This window comes from Amphibalanus amphitrite, unplaced genomic scaffold, assembly GCF_019059575.1.
Source record: "Amphibalanus amphitrite isolate SeventyFive unplaced genomic scaffold, NRLGWU_Aamphi_draft 000433F_arrow, whole genome shotgun sequence".
Lineage (NCBI taxonomy): Eukaryota > Metazoa > Arthropoda > Thecostraca > Balanomorpha > Balanidae > Amphibalanus > Amphibalanus amphitrite.
Window position 1 is genome coordinate 268,547 of NW_024881927.1, and position 24,561 is coordinate 293,107.

A 24,561-nucleotide genomic window follows, 5' to 3' on the forward strand; every position below is an offset into this window, starting at 1 on the left:
ATCCCACCTTTAACATGGGGTTTGAGTTGAGATAGCCAAGTTTGCGGCGAGGTTCAGAAACCACTATCTATCTAGGTTGCAACCCCCGCGGCCTCTTGGTGTTGAAGAAATTCGTTCCCTTCATTTGAAAATGGGCCTTGTGCAAGGCCCTATCTTCAACATGGAGCGACCGTTAGTGTGACGTCACCTCGTTTAGTCATTCTGATTTAAATGGGTTTGTTCGTTGAAAAATCGTTTAAAACTTGGTCTGAACTTCGTTGTGGTGCCTACAGAGTAAAAAGAATCAGCTTTATGACAGTAATGTCGCCTGGGGAAGGAGGTAATTTTGGGCTGTGACGTCACATGTTTGAAAGTTTGTGTTGGGAATATGGGAAGCCTAAGACGTTTAATGAAAAATAAATGCCAGAACCGTGTTCCTGGTCATCCAATCTATAAAGTCGGGCACAATTTAACTGGTTTTAACAACATTTTAGAAGGTGGGATAGTCCCTTTAATAGTCATATGCTTCAACGTTGTTTCTTCTCTTCGTCTTTTTTTATGAAAACGAGTGAACTTTGAAAGAAATGTTATGCTATTCATCCACTGACCATTTTATTTTAGAAACTTATTTGTATGTCGAATTTCTCCCCCACCCCATTAACTGGCAACGCCGTCCAGAAGGCCTCTTCCAAGTATAGAGTTATGGCGGTATCGTGCTTCGCTGTGATCTCTCATCTCACACGCAGCACGCACACTGAACTGACTGTGATTGGCGCTCACTGAGACAAACCAATGAGCCAATGAGCGCACTGTTGAGTATCCGCCGGGGGCGGTGGACGGGGTCAAGGGTGATTGACACGAGCATGACCTCTGGCCGGCCTCCACCTGCCTCGACCCAGTTGTCAGGCGCCCGTGCCTTTGTCATACAGCATTTCTACTCATACAGCTAGCGTAGGATTTTGCTACAGCGTAAATCTTGTAATACAGGTCATGTCGATGAGGCCCTCAATGAACAAAGAAGTTCGGCGGACAACCGAAGCCAATGCACAAATATTTTACAGAATTAGACTATACAGGTGGTTAAAATTTAACGTATTCTGATCGGCTATTGTTATGCAAAACATCAATTCATTCAAATATTTTAAATAAAATAAATTGTAAATCTGATATTGTAGTAAGTTACAACTGCTCATTACGAACATCTTCTCTCAAATGCTGTTTTTTCTATCTTCAAAACTGTAGCCTTGATAGTTATTTCAGTCAAAGCTCCCACGTGAATCCGTGACACGCTGGCTGCTTCACAAAATGGCATCGGGCATCGCTCTCGCACGCCTCGGGTCAAAGCTCACTGTTGCCCTGAGGCTGGTGTCCCTGTCACCCTACCTCCACCCACCCCTCCCACTGCACCGGCCAGTAGCCCCGCGGTCAACCCCTCCCCACCTCAGACCCTCCCCCTCCTCGCCTGTCAGAGAGCAGCTCCTATCGGCCGATGCTGGTGTCCGGATCATCAATGGCAGGGCTACTCTCCACTGGAGGGTCCAGCAATGACTCCTTACTATTGCGTAGTACGCACGCGCGTAGGTTTACAACTCTGTTCAGTGGCGGTCAGGCACGTACCCAGGATTTCGCCCAGGAGGGGGCCACCTGCTTCCGAAGGGACTCTTAGGTCACCCGGGGCCCCCAGGCCGCCCAGGCGACCAGGGCCCCCAGGCAACCAGGGGCCCTCAGGGGTCCCAGGCAACCAGGGGCCCCCATGCGACCAGGCCCCCAGACAATCAGGGGCCCCATGCGACCAGGCCCCGGCTACCAGGGGCCCCCTAGGCGACAAGGGGCCCAGGAAACCGGGGGCCCTCGGATGACTGCAGGGGCCCATCGGGTCATCAGGGGCCCCTTGGGTAACCAGGGGCACATAAATGAAACCTTGTTATCATTTTTCTTCCTAGTAAAAGACGTTTTATCCAGTGTTTGAAAAAACATACCGGGGCCTGAGGGCCCCCCCCCCTTGGGTACGTCACTGGTGGCGGTCACAGAAACATGACTCCGGGGTGCTCCAAGGGGCTCGATATTTCAGTTTTTCGATGATAACGAGCATGCTGTGGCAGGTAGAATGGTGACACATTAGAGAAAGTTGTCAATCTGAAATACGAAGCTGTGCGATCCTCGCTTTTGACGATATATCTTACCGTCAAGGAATGGCGCTATGTTTTGTTCGATCACAGTAGAACCCCACATTACTTTAGCGGTGACCTGTACAGTGTACACGGCCATTGGGCCTTCCTCAAAGTCACTCACCTTCCTCGCAGGCGTTAGAGTCTTCAATTCGGTGCAGAACGACTCTGTCGATGGCGATGGCGGCTGCAGCGTTCCCAGCTAAGTATCCGTATATAGCCACCTGGAAGCAATGCAGACAGACAAATACAAATTAAAATGCCAATTAAAACAAATACCAATACCGTACGATGTGCCCTTGATCGTCATGCTCCCGTCCGTGAGATCAAAATGAGAAAGCCCTCCGCGCCGCCCCTGTCAGCAGCCACCCGTGACCTGATGGCCCGGCGGGCTGCGACGCTCGCCGGCCGTGGGCGCGGCTCGGATGACTACCGGGCCGCCAACAGAGCGGTACGGGCGGATGTGCGGGCCGATGTGAGATGCGATATCGAGGGGAGGATCGCTGCGGACGGGCCGGCGTCAGTGTGGCGAAATTTACGCCAAGTAGTGAAGGGTATTTATATTTATTTATTTATTTTAATTAAATTTTATTTCTACACTTGTCACCTCGGAACTGGCCTCTGTGGGCTGTCCGACAACAAGCCTTGCTTAGTTGGACAGCCCTGCAGGGGTTCAGTAACTGATCCTGCTCGAATTTGACCAGAAAGATCACCTTCAACCATCCACTTTATTTGTATGACTGCTACCCCTCTATCACCTTCCTCCCACTAACATTACCCTGTATGAGTGTGTATCTGTGGGCGTTCCAGGGGTGTAGGAGGGCAGTCACTAACTGTTTGCAGTTGTGACCACTGACCACTTTGCTTCTCGTATGTTAACATATTAACAGCATGCTCACTCCACAGCTATTTGCTTTCTTTTGTTTTTTTCCTTACTCTTAGCAGGGAGTGCCGCGACTTGTCATATTACATAAGTTTGGTCTGGTGTTAACGTAAGGTTCTGTGTGTCGCTGGGATAGAGGGAGGGCGCACTCCTGGTCACCTATTCATGGGTGGCGGCGTAGAAAAAAAAGTCACCAAGGGTCAGCAAAAAAAGTAAGCGCGATACGCAGACAGTGTGTGGCCGCGTTAGTCCTGACGCGCTGAACCAATACTTCGTCAATGTCGGTTCAAATGGTGCTGCAGAGCTACAATCTGATGTGAACGACACTCCGGTACGCTTACCTGTACGACTGCCGCGTGTCGGTGCATGTGGTTTTGTTGTCCACCCTATAAGTCTCGGATTCTTACGACGTGTTGTTTTTGGTATGCAAAATTCTTCCGCGTGTGGTTGTGACGGACTTTGTATTAGAGTTGTTAAGATGTCTTTTAGCGCCATAGGACCCGTTCTATTGCATGTCGTCAACACCTGTCTTAGCCTTAGCGATATCCCGTCCACCTGGAAACATGCCCGGATCCATCCCATCCTGAAATCCGGTGATCCTGACAGTCCCTCCAACTACCGTCCTATTTCCATCCTCCCCGTCATTGCCAAGGTGGTTGAGAAGGTGGTCCAGCGCCAACTTCAACACTGCCTCTCCACCAACTGCCTTCTATCTCCCACGCAGCACGGCTTCCGACCTTACCACTCAACTGAGCCAGCCCTTATCCACATATCCGACAGAGCACTTGCTGGTATTGATCAGGGCCACATACACTTCTTTGTTTGGTTGACTTAAGCAAAGCCCTTGATGTCATTCCTCATTCAAAATTGCTCGAAAAGTTGGAGTTGTACGGCATTGAAACAGTATGGTTTCGAAATTAACTTTCCGGCCACACTCAAAGCGTCTCTATCTCAGCATCACTGAGCTCTTCTGCTTTAGATATCAATCAGGGAGTTTTTCAAGGTTCGTCTCTCGGGCCTTTATTGTTCAGCATTTTCGTCAACGACCTTAGCTTGTACACAGCGGACGCTTTTATCATTCAAGATGCCGATGTCACCCAACTTTTAATTTCAGGACCAAAATCCACACTATCTGATTTGACTTCCAAGCTTGAGACTCCACTGCAGTCACTTGACGCTTATTTCCACGCAAATGACCTCAAAGTAAACGAAAAGAAGTTTGAACTTCTCGGCATCGGATCACGACAAAATTTACCCGACATTCCTCAGTTTACGGTATCGTTTCGCCAAACTCTCATAGAACCATGTTTAGAGGCCAAAAACCTGGGTGTCACCTTCGACCGTTTTCTTACCTGGGACGCGCATGTCTCAAAACTGTCGCAAAAGTGCTTTGGTATCCTAACCGGTCTCTCCCACATCTGCCACTACCTGCCTACCGCCATCCTCCCAATCCTGGTATCAGCCCTGGTCCTGTCCCATATCCGTCACTGCCTTTCTGTCTACGGGAACGGGTCTGCAAAGAATCTCACTGTCCTCAACAAAATTCTTAACTTAACAGCCCGTGTGATCTCCGGCAAAAAGAAATTCGACCACATCTCATCTGTCCGCGCATCCCTTGGCTTGCTCGATCCCTCTGTCATGGTCCAAGCCCATACACTAACCCTTTAACACAAAATGCGACGAACTGGTGAGCCTGTGTCTCTTGCTGTCCAGTTTGTCACCAATGCCGAACGTGTCGACCACAGCCGCAGTACGCGGCAGGATCACCTACTCAGCCTTCCCAACATTCGTGGTTCGGCCACCGGGAAGAGGCAGTTTGCATACCGCGCAGCCGCCGGGTATAACGCTTTACCTAGAGAGTTTTTGGACATGTCTACTGCGCAGTTTAACCGCAAGCTCTTACAACATTTATTGGAGGTGACATAGTGTGCTGTCCGAGCAGGAGGGTCGTATCCGGCCCTGATGTCTTTTTTTATTGGTGTGCGTGACGTTTGCTTGTGTTTTATTCCTCATCATTGCATATCTAGTTAATATGTTTTGACTCTGACTCGAGAATAGCCCTTGGACCTCGGTCTGGTAAAGGGATGAGTTAACGCCGTAAATACATACATACATACATACATACATACATACATACAAAATGAGTTAAATGAATCGGCACTGTCGCTGCGATGTCCTCTGGTTTCGCTTACATACGCAAGCGACACTAATGTTTTGGCAGGACCGACCAAAATGAGTAATGGGATAGAGAGGAAGGCGCCAGCCACTTCCTGATTCAGCCCCCCGATGGCGAGGCCACTGAATGCAGAACGTGATCAGTTGGCCGTTAGACCTTAACCGGGTCGCACGTTCGTGTCGGCGCTTCGCGTGCGCGGCCAGGTGGACAAGCGAGGGAGCCCGGCTTACAGTGACAGTGGGGTATACAGCCATGTGGGCTACCCGTCCCAGGAGGGACTGGGTGATGGAGACATGTGTGCTGAGTTAAAGGAGTTTATGGTGTCTGAGAACTCCAAGTGTGTGAAGCAGATAAGAGACTCTAACAACAAACGAATCGTGGCCGTGGAGGAGTCGCCGTCTCATTTGCGATGGACTCACTCACTGCGATGTCCGAGAGGCAGCGCTCAGCGGACATCGACATCCTACAGCTGGAACGAGAGACGGCTGAGCTCCGGCAGTGGCTCCAGCAGCTAGAGCTGAGTGAGGACCGGGAGCAACAGGAAAGGCGACTCACTTCGCTCGTATTCTCCAGGCCGGCACTACTAAGACGAGCCGAGAGGACGCCGCTCGCCTGATCCGGTCCCTTGTGCAGCAGCGCGTGGAGCAGGGCGCACAGGTGAAGGCCATGGTCCGGCTCAGAAACGGGAGAGTCCTCATAGACTTCACCACGGCCACGCCCGGCTCCGACAGGGACGTCCTGTTCAGGAACAAGACGAAGCTGAAGGGTACCGGTCTGTTTGTTACCGAGTTTTTAACTCCACGGCGCCACACCATGTTTTCCGATCTGCTAAGGCTTGAAGAAAGACGACATCGTTTTCTCCGTTTTCACAAGGTCGGGAATTATTCTCGCAGCCGGGCTCGTGACTCGGCTCCTATTCGGATCGGCGACCCCGAGTCGGTGCGTCAGCTGGCGGGAGCGGGAGCGGCGCGCGACCCCGCGGCCGCGTAGGGGCGCACTCAGGCCGCCGCGAGAGGAGGTGTCTCGTCCTGCCCGCGGGGAGAGGGATGGAGACCCGATCAGGAGAGAACACGCATGACGGATCCGGGCTCGACAAGGCCGTGGGGATGAAGCAGCCGAGTCTGAGCGGCGTGCCAAGGTCGGCCGTTCCTGTCCCCCATCCGGGACCCGGTGGATCGGACGGCGTGGTGACTAGTGAACCATCAGAGACCCGGCACGACTTCTTCATCGTTGCTGGACTGCGCCCGGGTGACGCCCACCAGTCTGGTGCAGCTTTCGCCGCCCCTGGAGCCGGTGTCGCCGGTTGCTGCCGCTGCTGCAGCTGACCGGTCGGCGGGCGGCGGCGATCGCGGGCTCGCCGGGGCTCGGGACCGTTCGGAGTCTCCTGATGTCCGCCCCGCGGCCGCCCGCCCTGCCAGGGCTGATGACCTGGAGGCGCCCATGGACGTGACGTCAGGGGCTGTCCCACCACCGGTGACAGCTCGGGCGTCCATCGGGAGCGGTCGACGGGAGGAGGCGGTGAGAGAGATGGGTGGAGTGTCATCGCCTGGTGAGCTTCAGCCAAGGCCGTATAAGAGAGGTAGAATCATCCCGCGATTTCCAATGGACCGGTCGCTAAGCATTAGCGTGACGTCACTGGTGGAAACCAGGCGGTGTCCGGCTCCAAGCTGTGCGTCGGGTACATCTGGCACCGTTGTTATTATTACTGAACGTAACGACAACTAATGACTCTTAATAACCGTTTTTACTCACCTAAAGCTGATTTCCTTGCCGGTACATTGCCGACCCGAGCCCCAGGGTTGACAATCATGGGACTATGGGTCGGATGGGCGGCCTCGCGACGGGAGAAGGAACGATTGCAATTATTGTGTCCCGCACCGCCGATTGCATTCTCTATCTGCACCAGGGGGGGGGGGGCAGGGGAACGTGCCCCCATCAGATCAGGGGGCTTCGGGCCCGAGGGGCCTTGCGACGCCGATTGGCGGCTGAGGGTCCACGCTGGCATCTTTCGACTCAGAAGGGCCCCACAGGCTCGGAAGAACACCTTATGTGCTCCGAAGATCCACATTTCTCTCCATAAGAGCCCCACATCGGCTCTTTAGTGTCCCTTGTCGGCCTTTGAGGGCCCCTTGCTGGCTTCTCAGGGCCTATTGGCGACCTCTGAGGGCTACTTGCCGGCCTCTGAGGGCCCTTACCGGCCGATCAGGGACCAGCAGCTCTAAGGGTTCCACACACGCCTGCGATGACCCCTTAAAGGTAGTGTGCCAGCTTTCTTGGACCGTATGGAGTTAATGGCCCAGATAAGGAGAACCGGATTTTTAGAACTTATCCATACCTTCAAAACTCATGGAAACGTCTTAAATTCTTCAAATTTTGAGTACCCCAGTGCGAAATTCGCCCCGACGGGTTGTCGGTCGTACCCCAACCACATTTCACACCACTATGAACAATAAATGCACACACTGAAATCGCTATTACCGATATGCTCATCCAATCAAGTTTCGATAAACCCGTTCATCATCATCTCCTGCGGTTTCGAACACGCCTGTTAGGTGGCTTCTGATGCTCGTCGAGGTCGGAATTTCCAAATACGCGTGGTGCGTCGGGCCGCGCGCTCTGACTTCGGCCAAGAAAAATGCGTCAGCTGATCATTGTCATTTCTGCCACTTGCGTGTGGTGTAATGGGGTCATAACTTAAGAGACGGCTGTTTCATATCAATTATTTTACATAAAATCATATTTCAAACCACAAATTAATGTTCGACAGCCAAATTTAAGAAACAATACCAATACAGGCTTACAGAGGCTCGACATTGTGTTGTCTACGATTAGACAGCTGATAACTCATTCCCGTACGTCGTATGGTCGTAACACTATAATGACCTTTGCTTATTGTCACAAGTGCGCCGCATTCGCGATTGTTGCCCGACGCCTGTTTGCAGGTGAGCCCACTACAGTTGTTATACATATCTAAAAACCGATAAACTTTTAGGAGAAAAAGGCACTATTCCAGGCCCATTTTTGATTTTTTTTGCGATATTAGGTAAAAACAGAAGCTTCTTATCCTAGGAAAAATAAAACGGGAAATCTTTCAAAGGTGGCACACTACCTTTAAACCAATGGTTGAAGGCCCCCACAACGGCGCCTGCGAGGGCCCTCACCGGCGGCTGTGAAGGCCTCACACCGGTGCCTAGCTGAGGGCCCCACACTGCCACGGTCTCTGAGTGCAACCGGCACCCCTGAATGAGGTCCCGAAACCAGTGCTTCTTAACCCGCGAGTTGCTGGGGGGGGGGGCGTTAAACGCCCCCACTTTTTTCGCTGGGCCATAGCATAAAAACGGCGCGCCGCAGGCGCGCCAAATTTTGGGTACATGTAGGGAATTGATTGAAGTTTATTGTGACAAAGTTTCAAAAAAATCGGTCGGAAAATTTTTGAGATATCGAGGTTTTAGTGACGTCATGATTTCTGAGTTTTCGACCAAAAACGGCATATGTTCAAAAAAATCATATAAAATCACAGAATAAACATACAGACATGCCGTAAACGCCATTAGACTGCCAATACCATGATCAATCAAATGGCTATCTTCGATTATTGATTATCGTTCCGCATTTTCCATAATCTTGAACTGAATCTTGGCAATTTTTCGTGACTACTTCACGACCATGATACATGAATTTCTTAAATTGAACTTTTTGAGCCAAACACGTACACATATGATAAAATGAATGTCACCATCGTGTTCTACGCCCCAAATTACCTGTAAAACATGTGTCACAGGCTGCGAATATCAGTTTTGATTTTCGGGGATATGTGCCTACTCGGTTGACCTGACCTTGACCCTGACCTATGCTTGACTGACCCCTACATGGAGCTGACACTCTTGTAGGCCTTATAAGATGGATTGTGCACCGTTGTGACAGAGTTTATGGCGAGAGGCGCCCATTGCGAAGTCCTGAAGTCCATGCTACTGAAAGCCCGATTTCAGGTGTTTGACCTGACCTTGACCCGACCTGTGACCTCAAAATTCAACTTTAAAGTACTCATCTGAAGCGTCTCGTCGCGCTCTTTCGTTTGCCGCCTCGTGCGTTTCGCTGCGCCTATTGGTTCTCGAGTTATCGGCTGGGGGCGTTTAACGCCCCCCCCCCCCCCGCCAGCAAACGGTGGGTGGCGAAATACCCCAGCAACTGTCGGGTTAACCCGCGCCCCAGTGGCGGTCTCAGCCAACTTCGCCCTAGTGGGGGGGGGGGCATATGTTACCACCCACCTCTAACTCAAAAACTAAGAGGAATAGAAAGACGCGGTAAAAAGCAGTCGATAGCTCTCAATGCGTAAGTTTGAAAGTATTTCGGTCACTTTTCATCTTAGAGCAATATTGGGGTCACCAGAGGTCATCAAAGGTCAAAATTTGCCAATTGTCATTATATTTTTCAGAAAACATGCCGCTATCTCAGGAACTATGGTAGCTAGAATAACGCACGGAAAAGCAATCGATAGCTTTTGAACTCTTCTTTTGAAAAGGTCATTATCAATATTGACCTCAGGTCAACGGTTTAGCCTCCAGAGGGCAAAAACTCCAAAAATAGCTGTTTTTACGAAAAGTGTTTTTCGACAATAACTTTCGACTACAAAAAGCCACGACATTTCTATTGCCAGAATCGTGTTCCCCTCGCCGAGACGCGTCGAATGAACTATGATTTGACCTTGAGAGGTCAACTTCAAAATTTGACCTCAGGTCAAGGTCATGACCTTACCGGAAAAGGTCATGTTGCATATCAGTCGATGCGTCTCAACAAGACAAACACAATGAGACCATCCCCAGCGTTCTATCTCTTTCCAATCGCGAGTTATTGGCAAACAACTGTTTGTAGCCTAAAGTGACCTCGGATGACCTGTCTAGAGGCTATCAGCAAAAATGACACCTTGGTCATCACGATTGGACTAAATCATTGTGATTCTGAAATATTTGGACTGTTCCGATGCGTACACACGGACCTAGAGGCATTTTCATTTTTCTCCATTGACTTGTAATGGAAAGGTCACGCCACTGACCTGACCTTAGGTCACGGATATAAAAAATCCGAGATATACAAATTGTAGGCGCCTATAACATCATGCAATCCACCAAGTTGTAAACCTTTTTGACAAACACTGCAGGCTGGACATGATTGCAAACTTTTTTTTAGGCTTGGTCAGTTAACTTGACCTGGTGACCTGACCTGACATGACCTGGGGTCAAAATTTCACACATTGTCCAAAATTGATGTACCAGAAGCTACCCCAAGCGGCGCGGCGCTACGCGTCGCGGTTTTTTATTCACGCGCAAAAAAACGCGACAGGGTGGTAAATATGCCCCCCCCCCCCCCACTGGGGCGAAGGTTAAAAGATAAAGAAATAAGCTCTCAGTTATAGTCAACAAATAATGATATGTATAGTTATACCGAAGTTATGACGCTTGAAGTAAAAACTGGCCCAACTAGCCCCGGTCTCCCCTACTGCATGAGATCACAATCAATCGGCGCCAAGCGGATACATTGAGAAATGATCGCTTTACCACATGCCGAGATATCCCTTTAACATTAGCACGTGCATTTGGGAAATGACTTCGGCCCGCCTCGGCTAATGTTGAAGGTATTTGGGAAACGATTCGGCCCTAGGGCTTTTTGATTTTCCCAGACAAAGTTTTACTGAATATTCTGAGCGGAAGAACCAATTTCAAAGAAGATATTTACGGATTGTGTGTTCACTAACAGCAACAGCAAAAGTAAGTGACTGCGTGTTTACTTACTTTTGCTGTCAACGTTATTCAACTAAACAAGGTTATCGTTCCAATGCCAATGTATTTATTGCTGCAGAACATGGTCGGAATAATAATTATTTCTTCATAATGCACGCAAAAACGAACACTTTAAATGCGTGAAGCATCTTAACGTGCCACAATGAAACATGTGATATTGTTACAGCTGGGACCCAAGACGCGTTTGATTCAGCGTTTCACCCAATGTTCAGTTTTCCTCACGGTTTCCTCACTCCTGCACTGGACTCCATATACTTCGTTGTTCTAACTTGTTGATCCAGCTAGCATTCAAGACACGTTTGATTTAGCGTTTCACCCTATTTTCAGTTTTCCTCACGGTTTCCTCACTCCTGCTGGCTGGACTTCATTTACTTTTTGTTCTAGCTTCTGGCGCTTCACCATCTTCATCCTCAGCTTTTTCAAACCCAAAATAAGGGGAAAGTATAGAATTTCATCTTTCATTCTTAACGCAGCCTCACAATAAAAAATACAAATATAATATAAACTGTTACTCCGGTACGGCATGTGGTAAATCTCTTCCCAACCTTGGGCTGTGAAAATGCAGTTTTATTCACCTCGGTTTTTGGCTACGGACCTCGTGCCTACCGGCACTCGGTCCTCCGCACAAAAACCTCGGTGAATAAAACGCATTTTCCCAGCCCCGGTCGGGAATATATAATCTCAGTCGTATATTTGTGCATGCATGTCATGGTGTGCTTTTGTTTTGTCTCTGCCTCCTTGTTGTTGGACGGCCGTCAAGTTATATGTAAGTGAATCCTAATCTATAATCTAAGATTCGGAGTCAGGCGAGCCCCTCCAATTTGGATTTTGGACCAAACTTGGTCAGTAAATAGTACGTAACATCCTGATTACGATGCACCCAAAATCTAAGCTCGGCCCGCCATATTTACGAAGTTACGGATGTTTGAATTTCAAGGTCATTCTGGCGAGCCCCTACGATTTCCGTCAAAATTTGTGTACGGACACTCTAGATGCTCCTCATCACGAATATCAGAAAATTTAAGCTCGGCCCGCCATATTTACGAAGTTACGGATGTTTGAATTTCAAGGTCATTTGGGCGAGCCCCTGCAATTTCCGTCAAAATTGGTATACGGATATACTACATCCTCCTCATTACAAATATCATAAAAGTTTAGCTCGGCCCGCCATATTTTTTCCACGCTACGGAGTCACAAAGTTACGGAATTTCAAGGTAATTGGGCGAGCCCCTGCGATTTTCGTCAAAATTGCCCCTCCGATTTGGACCGAACTTGGTCAGTGGATAGTACTTATCATGCTGATTACGATCCCCCCAAATTCTAAGCTCGGCCCGCCATATTTACGAAGTTACGGATGTTTGAATGTCAAGGTAATTCGGGCGAGCCCCTACGATTTCCGTCAAACTTTGTGTACGGACACTCTAGATGCTCCTTATTGCGAATAGCACAAAATTTTAGCTCGGCCCGCCATATTTACGAAGTAACGGAGGTTTGACTTTCAAGGTCATTTGGGCGAGCCCTGCGATTTCCGTCAAAATTGGTATACGGACATATTACATCTTCCTCATTACAAATATCATAAAAGTTAAGCTCGGCCCGCCATATTTTTTCAAGTTACTGAGTCACAAAGCTACGGAATTTCAAGGTCATTGGGCGAGCCCCTGCGATTTTCGTCAAAATTTGTATGCGAACACATGGCATACTCCTCATTACGAATATAATGAAAATTAAGCTCGGCCCGCACTATTTCAAAGTTACTGAAGTTTGAAACTCACTGAAATTCAAACATCTGTAACTTTTGAAATAGTGCGGGCCGAGCGTACTTGGAAATTCCTACCTAGACAATGCTACCATTTGCACTGCATGTGTCGCTATAGTTGGGACCTAGGCCCTATCTACTTGTGACATCTATGCGCCAAGGTTGCGACATCTATGCGCATACATACAAACATAATATAGGTACATATGTTACCTACAGTGTGTCCGCGAAATCCGTGAGTTCGCAAAGTCACTGGTTGATCCTAGGGACTCCGCGGAGTCACGTCAACTCTCGTGAACCCGCGAAATCACTGCCGTGGCTCCGCGGATTTACTGAGTTTTCAGTGCGTCCGTGAAGTCACTGAAGAGTCACGGGGATCTACGAACTTCCTAGTTAATCCGCGGACTAGCGATTCCTTTTCAGTGAATCCGCGAAATGCCGATTCTTTTCAATCAATACGAGTTAAAATGATTGCAGCGGACTTCAGCCGTCTATAACACTATTCGAGGTAGGTGCGTCTGTCCGTTACCGAGGTCCCGACAGTGCGACACGGTGAATATACACACGGTAGATACCTTCGGTCGGATGGAACCCCCATGGTTTTTCGCAAATTTCTCGTGAACTTCAAGCAGCTGATCAAGCAGCTGATCGCGACGAGACGTTCAGTACCCTCGATTTCATCAATTTTACACCTAACCTAAAAATTTCATGACCCTGACCCACCCACCTGACCCTCAGGCACCATCTCACCAAAAGAAAACCTGCTTTACCACGGAACTTTTCTCGGTTTTCATCGAGCTCTACTAGTGATTCGGCCCCAGCTCTAGCCACCCAACGGCTGCCGGCATTCAAATCTTCCCGAGCCCCAGGGACGACGGACCGCGCCCCCGCGCCGCGCGCAGAGCCCCACGGACGCCAGCCGGCGGCCGTGTCGCCTCACCCTCCCCTCCAGCTGAGAGCCCCGCCGGCCCGCGGGGGTGGGGAGCGGCCGCTCGCGCTGCCCGCGTCCCACGGCGCGCCGCCGGCAGCCCAGGCCCCGCCCACCAGCGTCTCCCCGCGCCCCAAGCCGGCCCGCAGCGGCGGACGCCGTCCACAACGCCGCGGCGCCCGCGGTGGCCGCGGCAGGGGCAGGAGCCGACCGGAAACGACAGAAAACCACCATCGGAATCTTCGTATCGGAAGCTTGAATATTCAAAGCCTTAAGCCTAAACTATTGGACCTGACCTATGAACTCCGCCAAAACAATTACGATGTCGTACTACTGTCGGAGACCTGGCTACGCCCTTCTACGCCAAACAGACTCTTAGTGCTCCCAGGCTACTCCCTCAGCCGCACAGACCGACCTGATGGCCGCGGGTACGGCGGCGTCGCGATCGTAACAAAATCAGATATCACATCAGTGCCCATCAAGTTCCCAAGTTTTGAGCGCGGCTGCAGCCAGCTCGAGTCAAAGTGGGCGCTGCTCAAGCTCGACAAAGGTCGTCAACTCATCGTATGTTCTTTATATCGCCCCCCTCGCCACTCCGAAACCGCTTTATGTGCCGATTTCGCCGACCTTGAAAATCAGTTACAAAGAGTACTTATCGATCACCCTAGGACCCCGCTCGTCATCTGCGGTGATATAAACTGTGACCTGCTGAAGAAAGAACCCAACTTTCGTGCACGACAGCATCTCAGCAGCTTCCTATCGGACTACTCCCTAGACCAGCTAGTAACAACTTCGACTTTCACTTCCGGTTCGCTCCTTGACGTGTGTATGGTGAACAAAGTGGACCTCTTCTCTAACACCCGTGTTGAGTTTTGTCATTTTAGTCCGCATAAATTTATTAGCGTAGATGTCAACGTCCCCAAACTGCGTCCGAAGCCTACAATCATCTCAGCTCGTTCGCTCAACCGCGTTGATGTCACTGCCCTGAATTCTGATCTGGAGCTTGTCGACTGGGAGCCTGTGTTTACCGCCGCGACTGTTAGTGATCAGTGGGATGCATTCGTGTCCAATTTTTTGCCTATTATCGACGACCACGCCCCACTCAAGCGTATTACCATTCGGAACCCCACAGCGCCCCCGGCCTCTGCTGTCACACGGAACCTTATGTCCCAGCGCCGCGCCTCGCTACGACTGTCCGGTCGTCAGTCGACAGCTTACAAGGAGCTGAATCGCTCTGTTCGGGCCGCGCTGCGTCGCGACCGGCGAGAGGAGCTACAGAGAAATATCTGCGAGCGGGGCCCCAATAAGGTCTGGCAGTCTATCAGGACAGTTGTAGCAGGGAAAAAGGACGGTCCTAGTGTGCAGCCTAATTTACCCGCCGATGAACTGAACTCATTTTTCGTCTCTGTCGGACCCCGCATCGCTGCGGAGGTCCGGTCTCTTAACACCGCTACCGATCTGAACGTTCGCCTCCCCCGGGTCGGTGCATGTCGTTTTCAGCTCCGCGCGGTCACTCTCGGCGAACTTGGTCACACTATCTTCGGCATGCGCAACTCAGGCGCCAGTGGGACTGATGGCATTTGCATCCGAATGTTAAAGTCCGGCTTCTCAGCTATCGGTCGCGTCATACTTTACATTATCAATACGTGTATTACCAACTCCGATATCCCCGATTCCTGGAAACATTCCACAGTCCACCCCATCTTCAAATCAGGCAGCCCCTCGGATCCCACCAACTTTCGACCAATCTCATTAGTCCCCGTGATTATGAAGGTTGTGGAACGCCTCGTACATCAACAGCTTTACCACTACCTCTCAAATAACTATCTCCTTGCCTCCTCGCAGCATGGTTTTCGCCCCCGACACTCCACAGAGACCGCTCTGCTGTCCGTCACAGACCAAATCCTCGCAGCCTCTGATAGGGGAGAACTATCACTGCTCTGTCTCCTTGACTTAAGCAAATGCTTTGATGTCATCGACCACGAACTTTTACTTCAAAAACTGGCCATGCACGGGATCGAGACCTCTTGGTTTTCTGCTTTTCTCACGGGACACACCCAGAGCGTGTCCCTATCTAATGGCGCCGGAGGTAAAGTACTGTCTCGGCCGCTTCCAAATAATATGGCTGTCTTCCAAGGATCTGCCCTGGGACCGTTACTCTTCACCATATTTTCGAACAACCTCTCGCTATACGCAGGTGACGCCACCGTTTTCCAATATGCGGACGACACCCAGGTTCTAGTGAGCGGCCGTGCCGACGACCTCAGATCGCTTATCTCTCGCATGGAAGCTTCACTCGCATCAATCAGTGACTGGTTCTGTCTTCACGCCCTCAAGCTAAACGCAAACAAAACACAACTCATGGTTTTTGGCAGCAGACAAAATTTACGGAAGGTACCCGACTTCAGCGTCTCTCTTCGTGACTCTGTGTTGCAGCCAAGCGAGCAGGTGGGGAATCTGGGTGTTGTCTTTGACAGCGCCCTGTCCTGGGAAGCACATGTGTCCGAGCTTAGTCGTCGGTGTACTGGCTTGTTGATCGGACTGTCTCACGCACGAAATTGTCTCCCTGACGGTGTCATTAAAGTTCTCGTGACATCTCTGGTCATATCACGAATCAACTACTGCCTCACTGTGTACGGTAACGGGACTCAGAAAAATTTTGACCGACTCCAGAAAATTTTGAACTTTGCCGCTAGAGTGATCTTCGGACGGCGTAAGTTTGACCACGTCTCGGACCTGCGCGACAGACTTGGCTGGCTATCACCAAAATCCATGTCAGATTACCTGACACTCACGATCGCGCAAAAGGTCATTAAGCATGAAGAGCCCGAGAACCTCGCTGCACTGTTCGTCCCTAATCAAAATTTTCGAGACAGGCACACACGGCAGGATCATCTCCTTCATCTTCCCCGACCGAGGCTTGAAACCGGAAAACGGCGTTTTGAGTACCGCGCCGCGGCGCTGTTAAATAGCCTCCCACCCCAGGTAGTGCAGCTGCCACCTGCCAGCTTCGCCCGGTCTGCCAGGGCCGCGCTGATTAACAAATCCCCGCTACGCCGCTGACGAGTCTGTTTAGTAGTAGACGAGGCATGCCGCCAATAGGTGGACGATCTGTTTGTGCTTATGTATATATATATATATATATATATATATATATATATATATATATATATATATATATATATATAGAAATTAAAGCAACTTTACGTTTCACCATGTGTATTCATGGCTTCATCAGAAAATACAGGCCTCTCCGCTGCGCCGAATAATACGACATATAAACATAAAAATCACCAGAAGATAAAAAAGTACGTGCTCTAATTCCACTCCACTTCCTACCTAAATAAAATCTCTAGCCGAAACACTGAAAATGATTAAACTAACATTTTTACATACAGCAACATACTTCAGATTTAGGCATATGCACTCGAGTTGTGCGGTGCAGCCTACCACACAGGCATACTGGCATTGGAGCCGTGCGGCACAGCCTACCACCCAGGTGACTGCACAGTATACTCGTACATCGATACACTGATTTGGGCCACAGTTACGAGTCCGCGCTCCGGGGGGGGGGGGGGCATGTGCACCCTATCTAGCCGAATCTTTTGTTAAGACCGGCCGTTCCATCATACGTGCCTAGAAGATGCATCCATCTCTTCTCTCTTACACGCCTGTAGTCCACGTTCTGCATCCACACTCTTTCCAGTCCCACCACGCGATGTACGCAGACGGATGTACTCAAGCAGTGATCGCGTGAGGGGGCCGGGGGAGGGGCGCGTGACGACGTACGATAGGACGATAGGATGTAAAAGTGTAAATGTTATTTACGGAATATGGTGTAATGTATGTGAGTGCGTGTGCTACGTGGGAGAGACAGGTGGAACTCTGTACGGCCGTATACAGAACCACCTATCATCCGTACGGGTGAGCAACCCGACCGTGGCGCTTCCGGTGAGGCACCACTTCTGCACTCCGGACCACAGTGTGGACGATTTACGCGTGGTGGGACTGGAAAGAGTGTGGATGCAGAACGTGGACTACAGGCGTGTAAGAGAGAAGAGATGGATGCATCTTCTAGGCACGTATGATGGAACGGCCGGTCTTAACAAAAGATTCGGCTAGATAGGGTGCACAATTTAGGGCGGGTCGATGGAAAAAGTTTCCAAGTGAAGAGCGATTTTCCTACGGGCTGATCCATAAAACGGTTAAAACATATTTTTTGCGAATTTTTGAAAAGGAACTGGGCGCGCCGTCAACGGTTTTTCGAGACCACTTTTGCTAATTTTTCTCGTTGTTTGCAAAATGTAGTGGGAAAAATTCGAGAAAGGTACTATATTTACCACTTTCCTAGTTCTACATGCTTACCCCCACCTCTTCACAAAGTTTGGAAACCCCAGTGGCAGAATCGTGCTCAGAATAGCGATTAGCATCGGCGCTCTGAGCGCAACGAAACCAGCGCCATCTATTGAGCGAGTTTGGCATAACATTGATTTTGACGGCTTTCCGACCGTTAAAAGCTGACGCAGCCGCTGCCACGTCGGGTATATGGTGTTCTTTGGTGTTCCTAGGTGTCTGGTGTTCCTTATTTGACACTAGATGAGTTGTACCCATTCGATCCGAAATACTTCAGGAATCATAAATTGCTCCGGAAGCTATACCTATAGTGATTTTGCAAAGAAAACAGCGAGATGCTTAACTTTGATACCTATATGTTTATCAGTTAAATTAAGTTTTGCAGACAGATAACATCAGTCCAAACCGTATGTTCATTTTTAAATGCAATGTAGCCAGCCACCTAACCGTCCTAGGACAGAAAATCACACTTCGATGATTGATTCAAACATGAGAGCGTTGCATTGCGTCCTGATGGCACACGTGATGTAACTGAGACGTGCTCTCTTAATAACAGCAACGTATGCTGCCTAAGTTATGAACCGGACGACTCGCTCCACTGCCTGAGTAGTGAGTATGGGTATGCACCGGATCGAAATTAATTTGTTAAGCAGCGGGTCGAAGGTCACCCTCTTCCAGCGAGATTGCTATTGGTGACTCTGATAACGCGTTCTTTGGACCGATCTATGAGCTGCATGTAGTGCATGACTTGTTTATTGCAAAATGCTGATAGAATCGCATATCTTTATGTCTCCTGCCTCATTCGCTTCCTATACTTTTGAGCCATAAGTGTCTCGAGTCTTTTTATCACCATTCCTTAGTTCAGCAAGCATCGCAGTGTATATACACTGTTTGCTGGCTGTCTGTATCGGCCAGTACAGCCCAAAAAAGTTTCCTATAGTGAGCCCGGTACTTATTCCTGTCGATCACTGGGCGAATAACACAGACCGGTGAGCTGAGAGGTCTCGCAATAGCTGGATGCTTTGGAGTAATCCGTCTCTGCAATGTTTACTCCGTAATTTCGGACCACATTGGGACATAGTGAACAACATTGAACTCGGTGATAGTTCGAAGCTGGTCAATATATGTTGTATGATGGGCGATCGCGACGGAATACGTAACTTGCAAGCTGCCAACGTAAGCCATTTTACCAAATTCAAGGGCTCAAGCTTCCTTACTGACAGCTACCTCAGGATTTGTCAAGAGCGTGACGCCTGCTTCCGGGCTGTTCAGAAGTGTTCTCTGATCTGGACTGCATGGCGTTGCCCGAAACGGCACGAACGGTTCCTGCTCGATGCACAGGCACTCTTGGTAAATGGTCCACTGATCGGCGCAGCTTTAGTCCAGTGGCTTTTCCACAAGTCTTGTAAACTTGTTTAATAGTTTGGCCCTTGTCTGATTTTGGTGTAAAATAGAATAAGCATTGACTACCGGGCTCATTTACTGAAGCAATATGCTCGTCCAACAGGCTCGTCATAGCCGATGATCCAGCACGGCTATCCTATATATCATGATAAACGACGCATCCTTATGCACGTAAAATGCAGAAGGGCATTTCCTTTGTAATCACTTGCCTATCCGAGAACAGAATGTGAAGTGTCACCGAGGACCACCACGCGGCATTAGTTCCGTTTCGACATGGAGGCTCCTTTCCACTAACTGCAACAATGTCACATGATTGGGATCACAAATTGCGTCGGAGACCACTTAGCAGAGCTACTACCGCGGTTATTATGAGGTCAGTTCCCCTCAAAGCTCGATGCTCCACTGCTTGTTGCGGTGGCCCAGCCCCAATAGGTCATCAAAATAGGATCTGATGGTCCGATGAGAACGCGCGACTCGGGCAGTGATATGATACGCGGATCGCCGATCAGCAGGATACCTCGCAACTCATCCTCAGTCTGTTGTCAGATGAAGCCGGGCTAAGTTGACGAGGCTAACTTAGTACTTAGTTATTATGCAATTGAGCTGCTACTGTTCAGTTCTAACACTAGGTTTGCATTTCAAAAGAAAGGTTAAATTTACATGCAAGGAAATAATCGAAGCCAAAACTGAAAATAATGCTGCTGAAGTCTCAGCGCAGAATCAAATGACTAATTGGCCCAGCGGACACTATCGCACTTGGCGCATAATGGCTGTGCTAAAGTCAGGTGAACCCCCAATATGTACATTTCATGGCTACTTTAATTGCAATTGACAGCTTTCAAGCTATATACGCTCCTGTGCCTTACGTTTTTTTCATCAGCGTCCTAAGATCGCATCAGCAGAATGCATATTGTCTCGGCCGACGCAAGGTTAACAGTCCTCTCAAGAGATGGCGCTGCGATAGAGTTGCGGAAAACCGATACAGAGAGCATGGCACCATGGTCACAGTTAAAGAGATACAGCCAACAGACTTGCAGAATAGGTTGAGGAATAGCTGAAGTCTCGAGGTATATATTTGAAAATAATTAATCATATGATATTTGTGCTCAAAACTCGCGTGCAGTGAAAATGTAGCGAAAACACGGTTGATTAATTGGCTGCGGCGACCCGCAACCTCAACCAAAAAAATTGAAAAAATTCACACAGTCTTCTTATGACATGCTCCGTAGGAATTTCGGTCTTCATTATGTGTCCTCGAAAAAAAGTTCTCGGATGACCCGCCCTAGACTGCACATGCCCCCCCCCCCCCCCCCCGGAGCGCGGACTCGTAACTGTGGCCCAAATCAGTGTATCGATGTACGAGTATACTGTGCAGTCACCTGGGTGGTAGGCTGTGCCGCACGGCTCCAATGCCAGTATGCCTGTGTGGTAGGCTGCACCGCACAACTCGAGTGCATATGCCTAAATCTGAAGTATGTTGCTGTATGTAAAAATGTTAGTTTAATCATTTTCAGTGTTTCGGCTAGAGATTTTATTTAGGTAGGAAGTGGAGTGGAATTAGAGCACGTACTTTTTTATCTTCTGGTGATTTTTATGTTTATATGTCGTATTATTCGGCGCAGCGGAGAGGCCTGTATTTTCTGATGAAGCCATGAATACACATGGTGAAACGTAAAGTTGCTTTAATTTCTATTTAAATGGCCAATTGGTGATCTACTATATATATATATATATATATATATATATATATATATATATATATATATATATATATATATATATATATATTATTGTTTGTCTTATGTACATATGTAGATGATTATTGTCGCGACCCCCATCGATGGATGACTGTCGTCTAGTGCTGAGTGTTCTTCCCCCTGCCCGCATGACTGTTACCCATTATACTCGGATCTAAGCCGTAATCGCCACGCCATATGTGGAAGGCTTTTGGTGTCAATACATACATACATACATACATACCTGACCTTTTCACCCGTGACCTATTCTCGAGACCATGTTTGGTAAGAATCGCGATTCGGCGTTTGCCAGCTCACATTATCCGCGCGTTTCCAGTCTTTTTGTGGTTTTAAACGTTCGAACATGGTGTAATGATGCTGGTACAATGCAGTATGGTTGATGACAAGGTCACGTTAAAGTCAGGTCAAGGTCAATGACCTTTGACGAACTTGGTTCACTTTTTGAGTTTTACTTGTTTCTAGAGTGGTTTTGGAGCTGATTTCGAATTTAACAGCCATTTGAACATTTACGAAGTAGATGTGGTGCCTTCGTAACATCTTACAAAGCTGTCAGTAGTGGGCAACACCTGTACTATGAATAGCAGGCAGGACGCCTATTGGTTGACCTGACCTAACCTAACCCGACCTGGCATATATTGCATGAAGCCATCGTCTGTGATCAAAACTAACATGAAACTCGTGATCAGCACCCCGAAATACCCCCGTAACACCCTCACTTTAACCCGCGCCCGGCTGGGGGTCCTGAATTTCCACGCCCTGCTGAGGGGGGGTTTGAACACCCCCCTTCTAACTCGGCTCCTGGGCCACGTAGCGATACGCGGAAGGCGGCGTTCGAAAGAGCGTCAAAAATAATGACAAAATCACTTCAGTCAATTTTTTGGTCAGGTCAAAGGTCAGGTCACCAGAGGTCATTGAAGGCAAAATTTCGCCGATTTCCAGGTCGAATGTCGACAATTTCCAAGAAGCCAACCACATGGACTGTGCGCTGATCCGAGGAAATCAGCATAGGAGGCCCAAACATCAGTGCACTTTTATGCATCTTTTTATCATCAAAAAGGCGTCGAAATATTTTGAAATTTGAATGTAAGGTAACCCATACTTTCATCTACTTCGCGGATTAAGATATTTCATTGCATGCTGAATAAATAATGAGTAAATGAATATAAATGAGGACATGTTTTCTCGCTCAGTTAACCATCTGTTCACGTTGGAGGTATTTACTTCACAAACGCAGCCGTACTTTGCACGCGTTTTCTCGCTTTTGAATGTTGTTGTTTGTTAGTTTTAATTTGTCTGATCCAAGCAAGATCCAAGGCGATAAATACCGTTTGATCGAGTCATTTACATTGGTTTGAAAATAGCTTTGCGCAATAATGATAAAGAATCAAATGAAACAAATATACAAAGACAACATAGCAATCAAGAATAATAGAAGAAAAACGGCCCAGAATAATGGAAAGAGAAATTATAATTTACTACTTCAGCACTTTCACGACCGGACCGGAAAGTGTCTGGTGCGAAGATGTCGTTCCAGATATCGAACTAGACAAGAAGACTTCAACGAAACATAATTACTAGCAAAAAAGCATCTTTTTAGCCTCCCATATAAATAAAAAGAAAGAAATATTACCAGAAGAAACCATCAATCGGGGCAAGAAATCACGCTGAGGACAATCGCATTTGCAAGTTACATTTTGCAAACGTTGACTTCTGTAAGACTGACAGCAAGAAGAAAAATGGGCCGTTATTGACGGCGCCAAATTCAGCATGTTTCCTAAAATACCTAGTGCCTGATTCTATTCCGAAAAGAAAACTCGCTGGAAGGAGATACAAAGACCAGCATTGAATGTGAAAAGGAACAACTCCCAATCGCGATTCACAACTTCGCGATTTGTGGCCAGTCAGGTCAGAGCTGTGAACAATCCAGCTTACGTGGGGAGAGTCGCAGTGGTCCTTGAAGTGTATAAGTCAGTCGAAGGTCACCTTCAAGAGATGTAGGCTAGTGCCACCGGTGACCTGCGTGCCGTTCACACGGAACTGCGGAGGATGACCGGCCGGACCTGGGACCTCCGCGAGGCGCAGCTCCGAACCGTCGCGAACGGTTACGTTCGAGGAGTCCTCGAATATGCGGAGGGGCCTGGCTCCGGCTGTAGCGTCCTCATCTCATGTCCAGCTAGTGGAGCGCGAGCTGCTTGCGGGCCGCCCGGGTGGTGACCGGTTGCCCGCGGTCTACCCCAGGGACGCACTACTGGCCGAGGCAGGCATCCCATCCGTCTGGTCTACCAGGAAGACGCCGAGCGTATGCTGTGCCGAGCGCTCGCCCTGCCGCGGAGCGACTCGCTGCGTGTCACCGCAGAAGCCAATCCGCCCACGCGCCTTCGATCCACCACCGGCTGGCGTCTGCAGGGACGGTCGGCGCTGCTCGAGGCGGGCGCCTCGGGGATGGAGGTGGAACCGCGCTTGGAGGCTCCTCTCCTCCCATGAACACAGCCCAGCGCCCGGTCGTCTCCAAGCTGGACGTCGGTCCCGGCGGTCGACGGGACGCCTTCAACTAGGTTCGACGAGAGACCGCTCGGGAACACCTGGCGACGCTCCCAGCCCGGGCCACCTGGATCTGGTCGGACGGCTCCGCAGACGCCGAGGTCAGGCGAGGAGGAGGCAAAGCCGTCATCTTCACCGCCTTTGGGTGACCGTCGAGGTCAGGGTGGCAGCGGGAGATTTGTGCTCTACCACCCGCGCAGAGCTCTTCGCCCTGCGGGCGGCGCTGGAGAGGGTCCGGGACGAGTCGTCCCTCACCTGCTCGTGGCGTGCTCCGATTCGAGAGCCTCCCTGGGCCTACTCAGCGCAGGAATGGCCGCCCAGACCTCCACCCTCGGCGCGAAAATATGGACGACGCTGCTGGATGTCGCCGGGCGCCGTGAGGTGACACTGCATTGGGTTCCCACACACTGCGGGATCGAGGGTAATGGACGCGCGCGCGCGAACGAACTGGCCAAACAAGCGGCTGCCCTGCTTCAGGACGCTTTGCCCTCGGACACCCGCTCGTTGACACGTCGGTCGGGCGGCCACCTGTCAGTGGCGCGACAACTGGCCCGAATCCTTCTTCAAGACGATCTTCGGGAGCACTCTGCCGCCCCCCATCCCCGGAGAGGATCGAGAGGCCGCCGTTTCGGTGCACTAGATGACGGCGGGCCACTGGGGCCGTTTGCTCCAGTATCTGCACTGGATCGGCCGTCTCCCCTTCGCGGCGTGCCTGCAGCGCCCTGACAAGCGGTACCCGGCGGCGCTCTGCGCCGTATTCCGGGGGAAGCGGACGTGTCGGAGCACGTGCTGCTCCGCTGCCCGGCCCTCGCTGG

The 24,561-nt window shown here is 49.8% G+C and overlaps 1 protein-coding gene across 1 annotated transcript in view; it reads right to left on the reverse strand.

The window, feature by feature from the left end:
- The window catches only part of LOC122391346, a 262,100-nt gene that overhangs the window by 80,039 nt on the left and 157,500 nt on the right, over positions 1 to 24,561 (reverse strand). Inside the window, exon 5 of the mRNA XM_043385148.1 lies at positions 2,272 to 2,371. Within this exon, the coding sequence (XP_043241083.1) occupies positions 2,272 to 2,371 (100 nt within the window). The remainder of the gene's footprint in view (positions 1 to 2,271; positions 2,372 to 24,561) is intronic.